At 39.2% G+C, this 14,047-nt stretch overlaps 1 protein-coding gene and 1 long non-coding RNA gene across 4 annotated transcripts; one reads left to right on the top strand and one right to left on the bottom strand.

The window, feature by feature from the left end:
- The first annotated feature begins 703 nt into the window (after positions 1-703).
- LOC116677568 (uncharacterized) lies at positions 704-8,529 on the top strand. Of its 3 annotated transcripts, XM_032507959.1 has the most exons (17): positions 706-1,374; positions 2,375-2,462; positions 2,543-2,740; positions 3,250-3,339; positions 3,546-3,938; positions 4,034-4,135; positions 4,327-4,559; positions 4,660-4,838; positions 4,952-5,045; positions 5,262-5,609; positions 5,871-5,988; positions 6,078-6,169; positions 6,257-6,371; positions 6,452-6,553; positions 6,746-6,913; positions 7,249-7,425; positions 7,537-8,528. In XM_032507959.1, the coding sequence occupies exons 2-17, from the start codon at positions 2,399-2,401 to the stop codon at positions 7,746-7,748; spliced, it is 2,685 nt and encodes an 894-aa protein (XP_032363850.1). In that variant the 5' UTR covers positions 706-1,374; positions 2,375-2,398; the 3' UTR covers positions 7,749-8,528. The 3 variants fall into 3 exon arrangements, with proteins under 3 accessions (XP_032363852.1, XP_032363850.1, XP_032363851.1); XM_032507961.1 differs by lacking the exon at positions 6,452-6,553 and having other exon boundaries at positions 704-1,374; positions 7,537-8,529; XM_032507960.1 differs by lacking the exon at positions 706-1,374 and having other exon boundaries at positions 2,188-2,462.
- Positions 8,530-11,646: 3,117 nt separating this feature from the next.
- On the bottom strand, positions 11,647-13,425 carry LOC116677567 (uncharacterized). Its single transcript, XR_004329023.1, has 3 exons — positions 13,176-13,425; positions 12,806-12,873; positions 11,647-11,709 (listed from the first exon to the last, which is right to left on the bottom strand). It is a non-coding gene; the product is annotated as an uncharacterized LOC116677567 (long non-coding RNA).
- Positions 13,426-14,047: the final 622 nt, after the last annotated feature.

Here is a 14,047-nt window from a genome sequence, read left to right on the forward strand (position 1 = left end):
CTTCCTCCACAGCGTTACAGAGGAAGGTCGGGTAGTCCACACAGCATTATAGGATAGGAGAAAAACATGATCTGGTTAATGGCATTTTTCTTTAAACACACAATCACAAATCACAATCGTCTTGGGCCGGACTAAGCACTGGACACAATGACGGTGCTTTGAGTCGCCCGCTCCTCATTTGCATAAAGTTACCTGGATTCAACTTTATGCAAATGAGGAGCCAGCAAATGGACTCAACGCCTCTAAAGCTTGCAAAACCTTTTAAACTTGTTGTTGTCGATCGGAAATGAAGACAGATTCAGCAAATTTACGGCCTATTTCTCACTTTAAATGCTTCAGAAACACGTTTCGGTGAACTCTTTTTATAAAATAAGAGATTGTATTCCAGAAACACGTTTTGGTGATCATTTTCAAAAAACAAGAATCGTATTCCAGAAACATGTTTCGTTAAATTATTTTTATTAAATTAGAGATCGTATTCCAAACAACCATTATGGTCTGTTTTGAAAACCCTGCAGCAAACAGACGCACGTGACACGTTCGTCCAATCAGGTGCAGCCAACGGGCTTGCTGGGAAACTGCTGGTGTCAAGCCCTGCTGTAAAAACAACACCAATATGGACACGTACCATGCAACACGTTCTCACTCCCAAGTCGTAACATGTGGACGCTTGGTCAGGAACCCTTGGCGTAACATTTCAACGTAATGGGCACCCCTCGAAGTAATATTTTAACGTGCAGGGAACTCCTATAGACTTTAATGGAGCCCCGTCCTCGTAAAATATAGACGACAGGGGACCATGACGTTTCAGATCTCGGGGATGACTGGCCCACAATAGGAATAAAAAATAGCATAATAAATGATATGTATATAACATTTAAACACATAGAGAGTGGCAAAATAACAGCTCCTCCATTTTTAACAGCCGTTTTTTAGTTTAACGTTGCTCTATAAATAAGGTTTTCGCCAGAAGTTTTGGCGGATATTGCGTCAAACTGACGAGCTATAGGCATTATACACTGTCGATAGTCGATTAATTAATTTATTTTTGTCTTTGCATAGCTTCATTTAAATCTGGTTTAAATGTTTAAATGTTTAAGAAACGCATTTGCCATTATTTCTACGCTGGCATATTTAGTGTTTTCCTATGTGGATAGCGGTGCCGCCCAACTAGACGGAGCGGCATCCTTGGCGTCGCGCACCGCTCGGAATAGCCGCCGAGCGCGGCGCTTTCAGCTTTGACTTCATTGCCGCTGACCTATCAAGGCGCGACCAATGGCTGAGCCAAGAAGCAATGATGACGTCCCTGCGCTGGTCGTGCATCTATGCACTGCGCGCCACTCGACGCACAGATCTGCACGCGTTTTCAACTTGGTAAGTAAAATACAGAAGTACAATTATCCCCACCGCTACCTAGTTAGCTCAATAAGTTGTAGTTCAAACCCTTCAACGTGCAGGCTAGCAGTCTAATGGGACGATGAATGATGTAAAGCGTTAATAAAAATACTAGCTAGCTCCAACAAGTGAAACCTACAGTAACGTTAGCGGTAAGGTAACGTTAGCTGCTGTTAGCAAATCAAGTGTTTCTTTATGCCTAGCTTATTGCCACATATAACCTCATAACGGGTACAATCATGGTCTCACCTAGCACCTAAGCACTAACTTTGAAAAGCCATCCCTAACTTTGATTGAAAATACTCTAACAGCAGATTAACTGTTTTGACTTTACTATTGTGCTATTCCTGAATTGTCTACAGTAAAATGAACTTGATAAAGCCTGATAAGTTTTCCTACTGCTATTGTCTCTCTTATTCCATCTCAACATGTGCTTAATGTAATTAGCCATAACAGTAGATTTACTAAAATATTGGCCAGATGTGTTGGTGAAGTAGTGGCAGAGAAACAGTAAATATGTTGTTTAGACAGTTACAAAATGCAGTTTGTCTAATATTTGTCAGTAAGTTTATAATCACACAGTGTAATAAATCAGTTACTAGTTCATAGTAAGTTTTTACTATGCCTAATTAAGATAATTTTCTCTAAGTTGGCATGGTGGCTTACGGAATTATTTAATTACTTTTTATAAAGGATAATAATTACAATTCCAGCCACAGATAAATGACATTTTGTTTAAATTAGGCTTTTTGCAATTGCTCAAATTGTATCTTATTTGTGTTTCAAATCAACTTTATTCTTTCTGTACTGAAAGGATTTAAATTAGAGGTTTTTCTGAGTAAATGAATAGAGCTGATGTTACTTAATGCTGCCGTGTACTTTTCTGGTTCAGTAAAACCATGAGCTGTTGTTAACAATTAATGCCTTATTTTAATATCACAGTAAAAATAATCCTTATATATTTTATTCTCATTTGCAGAAATGACAAAACCCAAACTTCTTAATGATGACATCCCCGCAATGCTCTTGCATCTCCACTCAACGCCTCTGCACACACTTTCAACTTGGTAAGTAAAATAAATAGGCACAATTATCCCCACAGCGACCTAGTTAGGTCAATAAGTGTTTGTTCAAACCTTTCTTTCAGATCTGAACGATTACCTGCTTGATGAAAAACTTACTGATGACCTCCAAAATGCTGATGAACTGCTTGCTGAGCTGCAGAAAGAGAAGGCAGCACTACCAGCTAGGACATCCACGTCAAAAGTCAGGTGGAGAAAGAGAGACAGTGATGGGAATGTACTCTATGCAAGGCCAAGGTCACGCAGGAATCAGTCAGAAAAAGGTCAGCATTGTTTTTTTCATTCATGATATTTTCAAAAGTGTTTAGGCATTTAAAACTGAATATCAAGGGATACATTCAGTTCAAATGTTTGCACCTCGGATCTTAATTGAAATAGATAGCCTACATTAAGGTTACTACTACATACTAATACGGTACAACCTATAAAATAAGCTGATAAAAGTTAGCTTCATTGTGCCGGCTGGAACAATATTTTTTAGAAATCTTGTTATGGATGGGCAGTATAATCTCTTACAAGATGTCAACCTTGGTAAGGCTTTGTTTAAAATGGTTTATTTATTAGTTGATAATAGCTCACTTATTTTTGAATTTGCTTTTACAACGAGCATTTGTGTTTGCTGCCATTGTCTATATATTGTTGGATATGCAGATAACCAACAGTAGTTGGATTTTGCAACTAAATGAACAGTTGTGAACCAGCCTAGGCACTAGCCATGGTGCAAGGATGACATTTTTAATGTTATCAATGTTGATGTGAGTTTTTTGTACAGCTGGTGATCACACGCCTAATCCTCCCTGCAACACTGCTGATCATGGCCCTAACTCTGCTTCAGAGACTGCTTCAAAGACCATCTCTGCTGGTATGTAATAATTTATATAACATTCAACATGAACTGTTAAAATAAAGTCTCCAGAAAAGTTTTATGGTAGTATAATTGTCCCTTAATTAAGAATTTTCCTTTTGTATGGCTGTTTTTTTTGCAAATGAAACGATGAGCAAAACCATTGTGAAACTGTATTTTTTTTTAATTCTTATGTACTTTTACAATTTTTACAATTGTAACAGAATGTCTTGTGCAAGATCTACAGTACTCCTTGAGTGTCTCTGATGATGAGATACAAGAAGCTGCAGTTGACCAGGGAGCTCCTCTGGCTTCTGTGGATTGGAGCACTCGTAACGCTCTCTTTTTTGAGAGATGGAGGGCAAAGAGACCTTACCTTGTAAATAGCATGCTGGCACAGGGGAACGTGGAAACAAAAATCTGCAGTCAATGTGGGATCAACTGTGCAGCTGTCAGATGCAGAGACTGCTTACCATGTCCATTCCTCTGCGCTGAATGCGACATCAGCCGGCACAACAAAACCTACATCCTTCACAACCGGGATGCTATGTGTGCTGGTTTCTTTCAGCCATTGCCTCCAACCAGTTGCGTTGTGGATAATGCTGTTACACACTGTGGTAAGTTATGGACTTTTTTGTGAGAGTGTTTATTCTGTATGTCTAATTGTCGCTAAAGATGAATTATCCAAACCCATTTGTGTAATGTTTTTTAGTACGGCTTTTGCCTATTGAGATGCCTGTCCAAATCTGTCGCTGTCCACCAGAGGCATTGAGGGTCATCCAAGGAAAGGCAGTTGCTTTGGTCACAATAAATGGTAATTATGTGAAAGATTTCCTTTTGTCCAGTTAAAAAAAAGATTCATATTCAACAGACACAATAATGTAATATCTTAAAGAAATGTGCACATCAGTGCCAAGTCACCAAGCTTTATATATGATGCATACAACATGGAATTCTAACTTTGACAGTCATAACATTACAGTGGAGGTAAATGTTACTTTGTAGGACGGTATGATCTCAACATGCCAGAGCTAAGCTGCGAGGGATGCCAGGCTACTTGGACTGCAGAAGTGGATGACCTTATACAAAGTGGCTACTGGCCCGCCACCCTCAATTTTGCGACAGTTTATGAGGAAGACTTATTTTTTACTTTTGAGAGCATGAAGATGGCATCACCTGGAATGTCCTGTCAGGCATTTCTACGAATGCTTGAGAAGCGGACTGTTCGCTTTGGCCGTGTCAGTATTTCTTTCTTTATTCTGCAGCATCCTACATTTTTTATGTTTTGATATTAGAAGTTCTTTTTCGAATTGTTTTGTGCTGTTGTTTTTTTAATAGACTGGAAAGCTCTCATCTGACAGCTTTCAGAAAAGCTTTTTTGAATGGGCTGCTGTTCAATATGAAGTTGATGCCATTTGCAAAGAGGAGCAATTTAGCTGTCCTGCCTGCACTCCAGCAATGCTTGCCGTCTCGGTTGACGGAAACCGCAAGCTTTATCGTTTCAAGAGTACAGCACGGTATTTACTTATTAGCACATGTGTATTAATGACCGGTAAAATTGACATTTATGTATTGTACAACCTTTTACTACACTATATCCTAAAATGTTAACTCTGTTGTTGTTTTTTAGATCAGAGGAGCGGCCGATCTTTGATGGTGTCTTCATTGCTAATGATGAAGATGTGACCAGATTTGTGGACCAAGTACACACCAAAACCAAACATGTAATTGCACTTCTATCTGAATATTTAAAGTCAATGACATAATAAGTCATAGTCTATCAATATTGTCATGTATTGTGATATCTACCTGTATACTTGAATTTAAAAAAAAAGCCATTAATGCTAATTTGTTTCTTGCCCACAAAATATTATTTAGAATTGTTCTCTACAATGACTGTTGACAAGATCATTTGTCAATTATGATATTCTACAATGTAGGTCACTGGAAAAGGCATTTGTGGTGGGGAGTGGTTGGCAGCCCGAGAGACTTCCTGCAGATCTAGGAGTAAGGTGGATGAGGAAGGACTGGAGCTGGCAGTTTGCAGGCACGGTGTCTTGCTGTCTGCCCTTAATATGTTTAGGGGTGAAATATATGCATACCCCATGTTCTTACAGAACCAGCTTGCGCCCAAGCACGACATAACCTTCTTCTGTATGGATGTTGCATGTAAATACTGGCCCTACCTACAGAGAGTTTGTTTGGACTGTCCAGAGCTCCAGTCTCTTCAAAACATGAGGCCCTTCCTGTCGGTTTTGCATGCTAAAGCCCATGACTTCAAATGTGAGGTTGGTGTAGTGCACAATATTCTTATACAATGACATAAAATCCCCAAAAGTGATAAGAAATAACAATTATATACCACAGTAACACAGTAGTATTTCTGTGTTTGTGTATGTACAGAATGTTTTTTTTTTTCTTGCATATTGTGTCAGTTTGAATTTTGATTAGGCTTTAGTTGAATTCAAGGGGGCTTTTGGGACTTGCTGAATGTATTTGGTTGTTTTTACTGAATGCCCTTGATATTCAGTTTGTGTCCCTCTGTCCAGGTAAAATGGAGTGGAGCCAACCAAGATGGGGCTGGTTCGACATTAGGGGAGGAAGTAGAGCAGTGTAATGCGTTTCTCTCCAGAATAGCGGTCACTACAAAGCACATGTCAAAAGCAGGTACCATATAATTGTACCTTTTATTTATAGAAGAAATTACATTTAATTAAAAGGATATTCTTGCAGAACAAATCTCTGTGCCCTTGCAGGACGCAATGACATGCTTACACTCCTCTCCATGAGATGGAACCAGCAGAAGTTTCAAAACCTGGCAAATTCTCTTTCCCAAAGATACCATAAGGTAGATTAAAAGTGTGTAAAAACATTGTCATGGCTCAAGTTTCTGTGATATATACTGTACAGATTATAATTACCTAATTAATTTTAGACTTCTAGAGCTCTAAATGTCCAGTTGGGGGACCTGGAAACTCTGAAAGCCAAGCTTCAACTGCAAGAAAAAAACATGGAGGAATTTGTGCAAGATGTGAAAGACTGGGCAGATGGTGAGATAATTCTAAACATTGTCTGACATAAAGATTTAATCTTTTTTTATATTGGTGCTGTGTTATTCACTTTTTGTTAGGAGAAACAAACCACCAAGACACGACACAGGCTTTGTGTCAGAAGATTGAGGCCCTCACATCAAGTATAAAAACAAGATCTCAACGCCTCTACAAAACAAATGGTATTTTAACATTTAAGTCTGAAATGTTTCCATAAGTCCATAAAGTTCTAAACGATAGTGTTGATTGTTGATTCAAGTATATTCTCCACATTACAATGAACTTTAATATTGATAGTGAATTTGCTGTAATTCCAACAACGTAATTTACATTATGTAGTTAACAGATAGTGTTTTTTATTTTTTGTTTCACAGACAGCAACAAATGTCGACACAGAATTAGACGGAAAATAAGGCAAGAAAAGACCACTTTGCAGACCATGCTAGCCAAGTACAACAGCCTTGTAACACCCGAGCAAGCAGTTTGCATGGATCATATTCTGGACACAGAACATCCCTGGCCTTGGCAAATAACACAAGAAGGTACGCATAATATGTATTCTGTTCGTGCTATAGTATCTATAAAGTAAGGAATCACTGTCTGTGTCTGTTCTTTGCTTTTCTCAACAACCAACTCATCCCAATAACGAGGTGGGTTATTGCTATGTCAAGTTATTTGGATGTGAAATGTTAAAGATTTCATTAAAAGACATTAACCTCTCCAAAATGGTGTTTGACTCTGGAAGCTGTGTGCCTGCAAGCGAGAAAGCATTTTTTTCTACAGGCACCACAGTAGTGCATGTGAGGGAGAGAAATGATCTCTGAAACTACATTGTTTGTGCAGTGGTCATTCTCATCTACACACGTATGTGTTACAGGCGCTGTTGATTTCAGCACAAAAAAGGAAGTCTTTGATAGGGTCATGGCAGTTCGAAGGCTTCAAGAGGAGAAGAAGATCCTTGTCAAAGAGATCAAGCAGCACTGGGATTCTCTGAAGTCCCATGCCAGAGTCTTGTCTGAGTGGTCTTTCCATCAGAGTGAAAACACCCAACAAGGTAAATGTGAACATCTATTTGAAATGTTTGTATCACGTTTCATAAAGTCATGTTTAATTTTTTTTGACTTGTTGCTTACCTGTATAGTGACACATTTTGTCCCTTTTTAAGGACATCTCACAGAGAATGCGAAGAAGGGTGTCACTTGCCTCATCCGCAGAAGGCTGAGGCAAATGAAAGAGCTGCAAAGGCGTGCAAGAAAAGTCTACCTGCATGTCCTGTCTAACCCAGAAAATGACAATCAGTTTTTTTGCACTACAGATAGTTCAGATGAATTTGACTTTAGCTCGGAAAGTTCAGACTCCGATGTTGACGCTATGTAAATACTCTTCAAAAATACTAAAATACTACTACAATGTCATTGCACCTGATTTGATTACATTTTATCTTAAACCTACCCCAAATACCGCCAACAATCTAAGACTACAAATCACAGCACAAAGACTAAGCATAGCCTAGTGTTAAACAGTGGTGGAAGTATACATATCCTTTATTTCATTAAAAGTACTAATGCCACACTGTAAAAATACTCTTTTACAAGTAAAGGGAAACGAAAATGGTAGGCCAACAAACACGGAGTAAAGGAATAAAACAAAATCTGTGCTAAATGGAAGGTGGACATAATTAATGTTGGCTACTGATGTACAACCACATTGCACATTGTTATTTTATAAATTAAATAAACAAAATGTTAGGGCCAATTTGGGGTCAGTTGGACTACACTAACGTAGTGGAGTAAAAAGTAACATATTTTCTCTGAAATGTCGCGGAGTAGAAGTAGAAAGTGACATAAAAAGAAAAGACTCATAAAGTACAAGTTCCTCAACATCTCGAGTGAAGTACAGTACTGGAGTAAATTTACTTAGTTACATTCCACCACTGTTGTAATGTTTTAAACATGTAAATAATTATTTTTGAATGTACAGGCAAAACTCATTTTTTCCCTGTATTGTATATGAATGTGTTCCCTTATGGAAATGTTTTGCATGATGTTTTTTTAATAAATTATGAACGAAACGTAACTTAAGTTTTGACTTTTTTAATGTTTTATGCCATTATAACTTTGTTATACTGCTGAAAAGAGATTGAGGCGCTCTTCCTTCTTCTAACAATGGCCATAACTGTGCTTTTGAATTTGAGATGCAAAATGTGCAGATAGAGTGACAAATGAGTCTACAGTAAGTAACAATGTGACAGGCCGAAATGGCTTGGTGATAGGAGGTTTAAGAGATCACTGAATAAATTATAATTATAGAACAGTCTATTTATTTCTGAATAGATTACATTACAAATCAAAAGTTACATCCAGGACACTATGACATTATAGGTCCGGGCCCGCCCATTTTGACCCAGGCCTAAAGTGAGTAGTGAGTGATTTTCATTCTAGCAGTTCATCCAATAAGCAGCCACTGACAGTGTAGTGAGAGTGAAAGAGCCGCTGTGCAATTTGCTTCAGTCTGGCTACATATCACTTTCTTTGTTGTTTTTAATTGTAAGAACAGTACAGGCCAAATGTTTTAACACACCTTGTCCTCCAATGAGTTTCCTTTATCTTCAGGACTATTTCCATTGTAGATTGTCACTGAAGGTATCAGAACTATGAATGAACACATGTGGAATTATGTACTTAATAAAAAAGCGGAAATAAGTGAAAACATGTCTTATATTCTAGTTTCTTCAAAGTAGCCCCCCTTTGCTTTTTTGATAGCGCTGCAAACCCTTGCTGTTCTCTCAATGAGCTTCATGAGGTAGTCCCTGAAATGGTCCCCCCCTTATTAATGGAGTTGGGACCATCAGTTGTGTTGCACAGAAGTCAGGTTGATACACAGCCAACAGCCTATTGGACGACTGTTACAATTCATATCATGGCCAGAACCAATCAGCTAAGGGAAGAGAAACGAGTGGCCATCATTAATTTAAGAAATGAAGGGCAGTTGGTCCGGAAAATTGCAAAAACTTTGAATGTGTACCCAAGTGCAGTCGCAAAAACCATCAAGTGCTACAACGAAACTGGCTCACATGAGGACCGCCCCAGGAAAGAAAGACCAAGAGTCACCTCTGCTGCTGAGGATAAGTTCATCTGAGTCACCAGCCTCAGAAATCAAAGTTAAAAGCAGCTCAGATTAGAGAGCAGATGATACCACACAGAGTTCTAGCAGCAGACCAACAAGTGCAAAGCATCTGTGGGAACTCCTTCAAGACTTATAGAAGGGACTACACACACACAGGACCAGCTGTTATGGAAGGAGCTACACACACAGGACCAGCTGTTATAGTAGGGGCTACACACATAGGACCAGCTGTTATAGTAGGGGCTACACACATAGGACCAGCTGTTATAGTAGGGGCTACACACATAGGACCAGCTGTTATAGTAGGGGCTACACACATAGGACCAGCTGTTATAGTAGGGGCTACACACATAGGACCAGCTGTTATAGTAGGGGCTACACACATAGGACCAGCTGTTATAGTAGGGGCTACACACATAGGACCAGCTGTTATAGTAGGGGCTACACACATAGGACCAGCTGTTATAGTAGGGGCTACACACATAGGACCAGCTGTTATAGTAGGGGCTACACACATAGGACCAGCTGTTATAGTAGGGGCTACACACATAGGACCAGCTGTTATAGTAGGGGCTACACACACAGGACCAGCTGTTATAGTAGGGGCTACACACATAGGACCAGCTGTTATAGTAGGGGCTACACACACAGGACCAGCTGTTATAGTAGGGGCTACACACATAGGACCAGCTGTTATAGTAGGGGCTACACACATAGGACCAGTTGTTATAGCATCCAAAATTCTACAATGCCAACTTCTACTTATGAGAAATATACCAATATGTTTAAAAAACTACAACTCCCACTATAGCCCTACAACATGTTATAAAGCCAATGTACTTGTAGTTCTTTAGGGCTGGGTGGCTGGACTCGTTCGGCTCCTGTGTTTCTGCTGTCTGCCGTGAATGGGCTTCATTCCATTTCAGATTCCCGCCGGCAGGCCGGCCGAGCAAACAATGCATGAGACAAATACATTAAACTGTATTTTATTATCTTTATTGTTCGAATCCTCAAATGCAACGTTAGCCAAAAACATCAATATTTTGAATATTATGTATTAGTATATTTTCTAGTCATCAAGCGGTACGTACTATGTCCCTTCCGAAGTACTTACCTAATTGTTAAAAAAATATATATTACGGTTCATAACTTACTGCAACAAAACTGAGAAACGTGTTGTTGCTAGTGACAAAACCTCTGATTAAATATGTGAACATTGAAGCCATACTAGCGTTAAAGACCTGCTGATAGCTGTCCAATTCTCTGATATTCGGGATGTCGGCTTTTAATGCGCCCTGCTCCGCTTCTGTCTTACAGCATACCGTTATAATTTCACCGGTGATAAGACTGAATTGTTATTATTAAAATTAAGAAATGCATACCATGACAACATCGAAATAAATGTTGATAGATGTAGCGTTTTAAAAATAGCAATTAACAACAAAGCAATCCAGCTTCCATGGCAATAGCACCTGTGAATAAATGTTGATTGAAACATTGGTTATTGGGCTAAAATACTAATAATTGCAAATTTGTATACAGCTTCTCTGCTGCAGCCTGACTGGCAGAAAGAACCGTGCTGTTGCCACAAAAGATGCTTCATCTTGAAATACATTAGTTTAAAAAACGTGCAGATATTAAGAAAAAAAACAGATAAACAGGCCTCTGTACACAAAACAATATATTTAATTAAGTGTGCATTTCAAGAACTGCTGTGATACTGAGTTGCAGGAGGAACTGGTCTTACCATCTGATCCAAAGGCCCTATCCCTACAGATGTTCATTCCTGCCAACCTGCTGTGCACTGACCCTGCTCTGCATGTGATGCATTTATATATTGTGCGCTAGATTCCTCTCAGGACAAGGCCTAGTATTCTCTACCTACATCTACTTACCTGGTCAATGCAGGAATTGTCTAGTGACCATAATCAAAACCAAAGCACATGTACTCTTTCATTTCCTGTGCGCTTTGTTTAAATGAGCTATTGATTTTATCGTTAGTTATTATTATGTTTGATGCAATTCAGTTTGCAATGTTTTACAACAGTGTTGAATGGTTTTATTGATGCGTTCTGAGTCAAGGTCACATAAAAACTGTTCCTTAAAACAAGATTGATATTATACAAAGTTGGAGCTTCCACAGGACAAGGAACACTGCTTCTTCTATGAATAGTCTTTGGCTGGCTCCCAGGTGTCGTCCCACACTTTGCCACTGTCCGTAAATTAAAGACAAAACACAAAATAAAAGTTAAAAGAATAACCTCAGCTGTGACGTGGAACATGTCCTCTGTCTTAATTTCATGCTACATTTACAGAATTCCACAATATAAACAACAAAAGTCTTTCTGAGAACATGCTTTAACAAATGTACAAATTCATAATGATGTTGTAACTACAGTATTGTCACTATATAAACATGTTTCCAGTCCAAGACACTAGTTTAAAGGACCTACCATGTTGAGCAAGGTGTCCACTTTATTTTGACTTCTTCTTTTCCCTAAAACAAATGACAGACAAAAGTTAGAATTAGTTAAGAAGGAAGTAATGGTTGTAATAACTTTTTAAGGACATTTCTGAAAAAGCACAGTTGTCTTCTATAGCATAATTCAATATGTCAAATTATTAATCATTTTCCTGAAATGTATTGAAGTATGCGCTACAGTATACATCTTTGTTTTCGAGTATACTGAAACACTATCAGTCGGGGTCCATATGGTAAAGAATTACATTTCTGGTGGAAGTGTGTAACACATAGCACTAAATGTCCATAGTTCATAAATCACACTCCCTTCATAGCTGCATTCCCACATTACAATGTCTGGACATTAACTGGGTGAAATGTATGTGTCCTGTACAATGTCCTGTTGTGTGCTACACGCGTGCAAGTAAAACTCTGGGCCATGTTTGTACTGGATTTCCAGGACATTGAGTTCATATGAAAATAGCTCATGTTAGCAGATGGAACATGGGCCAAACATCAAAGTACACATAAAAGACATCAAAGTCATACATTTTCTCTCAAAGATGGTTTCTGTAATTTTGAATGCTACAGAAAGGGTGTTTCACCTTATAACAGATGAGGTCTGCTAGTGATTGAGTTGGTCAGGTATATATGCAAGACCTTGGTCCTAAAGCTCAACCCTGATCTGCGCAGGCTCTGGCTCCAAATATCATCAGCGGCTGTGTTTGTGATATTGTGGCTTCCTTTATATGCAGATGGATGCAGGTAGAGGCAAGATTTCTCCTGATGTTGTTATTGACTGCACCAAGGCATAAAGAGCAGAAGTAACAATGGGGAAAGTACTTACATTAACAAGTCTTCTATCAACGATGCATTCATAAGGGAATATCTTTTGTAGACGGTGTTTTCTGCATTCTGAAAAATGACAAATAAAACAAAGCAATATATGAGGTTTGTATTAGACTTGATTAGTTTTAGGTCAGTGATCCTACCCATTTAGCAAAACTATAGCAAAAGTGTAGCAAGCTTACATTGACATATCAAATTATGTTTTAAGTTACTAATCAATACAAATGTTTTTTCCAAACTGCACTTGATGTTAAGGTTCCCCCACTTGCCAAATCCCACTTTAACCTCTGATAACAAGTAAGACTCTGGTCACCTCATCTTTTTGCACATTGACAGCTTTATATCAATTTATTTACTATAGCTAATACCTTTCATTTTAAGTTTAATAGCTTGTTGTCGTCTTGTGACACCTGCTCCTGGCTGCATAAAGGGAGATGAATCATAGACCGATGTGTGTGGAGGAGGCTGAGATGAGGCAGAAGAGAGAGCAGGAGGCTGAAAGGAGGCTGAAGAGAGAGCAGGAGGCTGAGAGGAGGCAGAAGAGAGAGCAGGAGGCTGAAAGGAGGCTGAAGAGAGAGCAGGAGGCTGAGAGGAGGCAGAAGAGAGAGCAGGAGGCTGAAAGGAGGCAGAAGAGAGAGCAGGAGGCTGAAAGGAGGCAGAAGAGAGAGCAGGAGGCTGAAAGGAGGCAGAAGAGAGAGCAGAGGCTGAGAGGAGGCAGAAGAGAGAGCAGGAGGCTGAAAGGAGGCTGAAGAGAGAGCAGGAGGCTGAAAGGAGGCTGAAGAGAGAGCAGAGGCTGAAAGGAGGCTGAAGAGAGAGCAGGAGGCTGAGAGGAGGCAGAAGAGAGAGCAGGAGGCTGAGAAGGTGAGAAGGTGACACGGGCACCAGATGTAGAACATATTCTCCATCTGCATCTGGTGCTGCTGACTTCTCCTCTGGAACAACTGGGATGGGTGCAGTTGCGGAGCCTGCAACATCTTCAGGAGCAAATAATTCTGCAATTGTTAAATGTTAAATATTAATTAAACTGGGTAGAATATTAGTAAACACAAAATACATATAAAATACTTAAAGTTTTTTTAGCAGCTTATGTAGCAGCATATCTTAACGTATTTAGGTTGTTCAAGGGTTACCAATTAATATCATACTCAATAGTATTCTCATTCAGATTTTCCCCAAGATTAACTAACCTTGGCCAGTACAGTAAGGACTTAGCCTAGTACATGATGCTTGCATTCTATAA

This window comes from Etheostoma spectabile, unplaced genomic scaffold (assembly GCF_008692095.1).
Source record: "Etheostoma spectabile isolate EspeVRDwgs_2016 unplaced genomic scaffold, UIUC_Espe_1.0 scaffold00005278, whole genome shotgun sequence".
Lineage (NCBI taxonomy): Eukaryota > Metazoa > Chordata > Actinopteri > Perciformes > Percidae > Etheostoma > Etheostoma spectabile.

What these genes read in the sequence shown, in the direction of transcription:
- LOC116677568 (XM_032507959.1), top strand. Translation starts at nt 2,399, where the DNA reads ATGATGACATCCCCGCAATGCTCTTGCATCTCCACTCAACGCCTCTGC. An exon ending in CTGCACACACTTTCAACTTG is followed by an intron (nt 2,463 to 2,542) that starts GTAAGTAAAATA and finishes CCTTTCTTTCAG; the next exon opens with ATCTGAACGATTACCTGCTT. An exon ending in TAATGCTGTTACACACTGTG is followed by an intron (nt 3,939 to 4,033) that starts GTAAGTTATGGA and finishes AATGTTTTTTAG; the next exon opens with TACGGCTTTTGCCTATTGAG.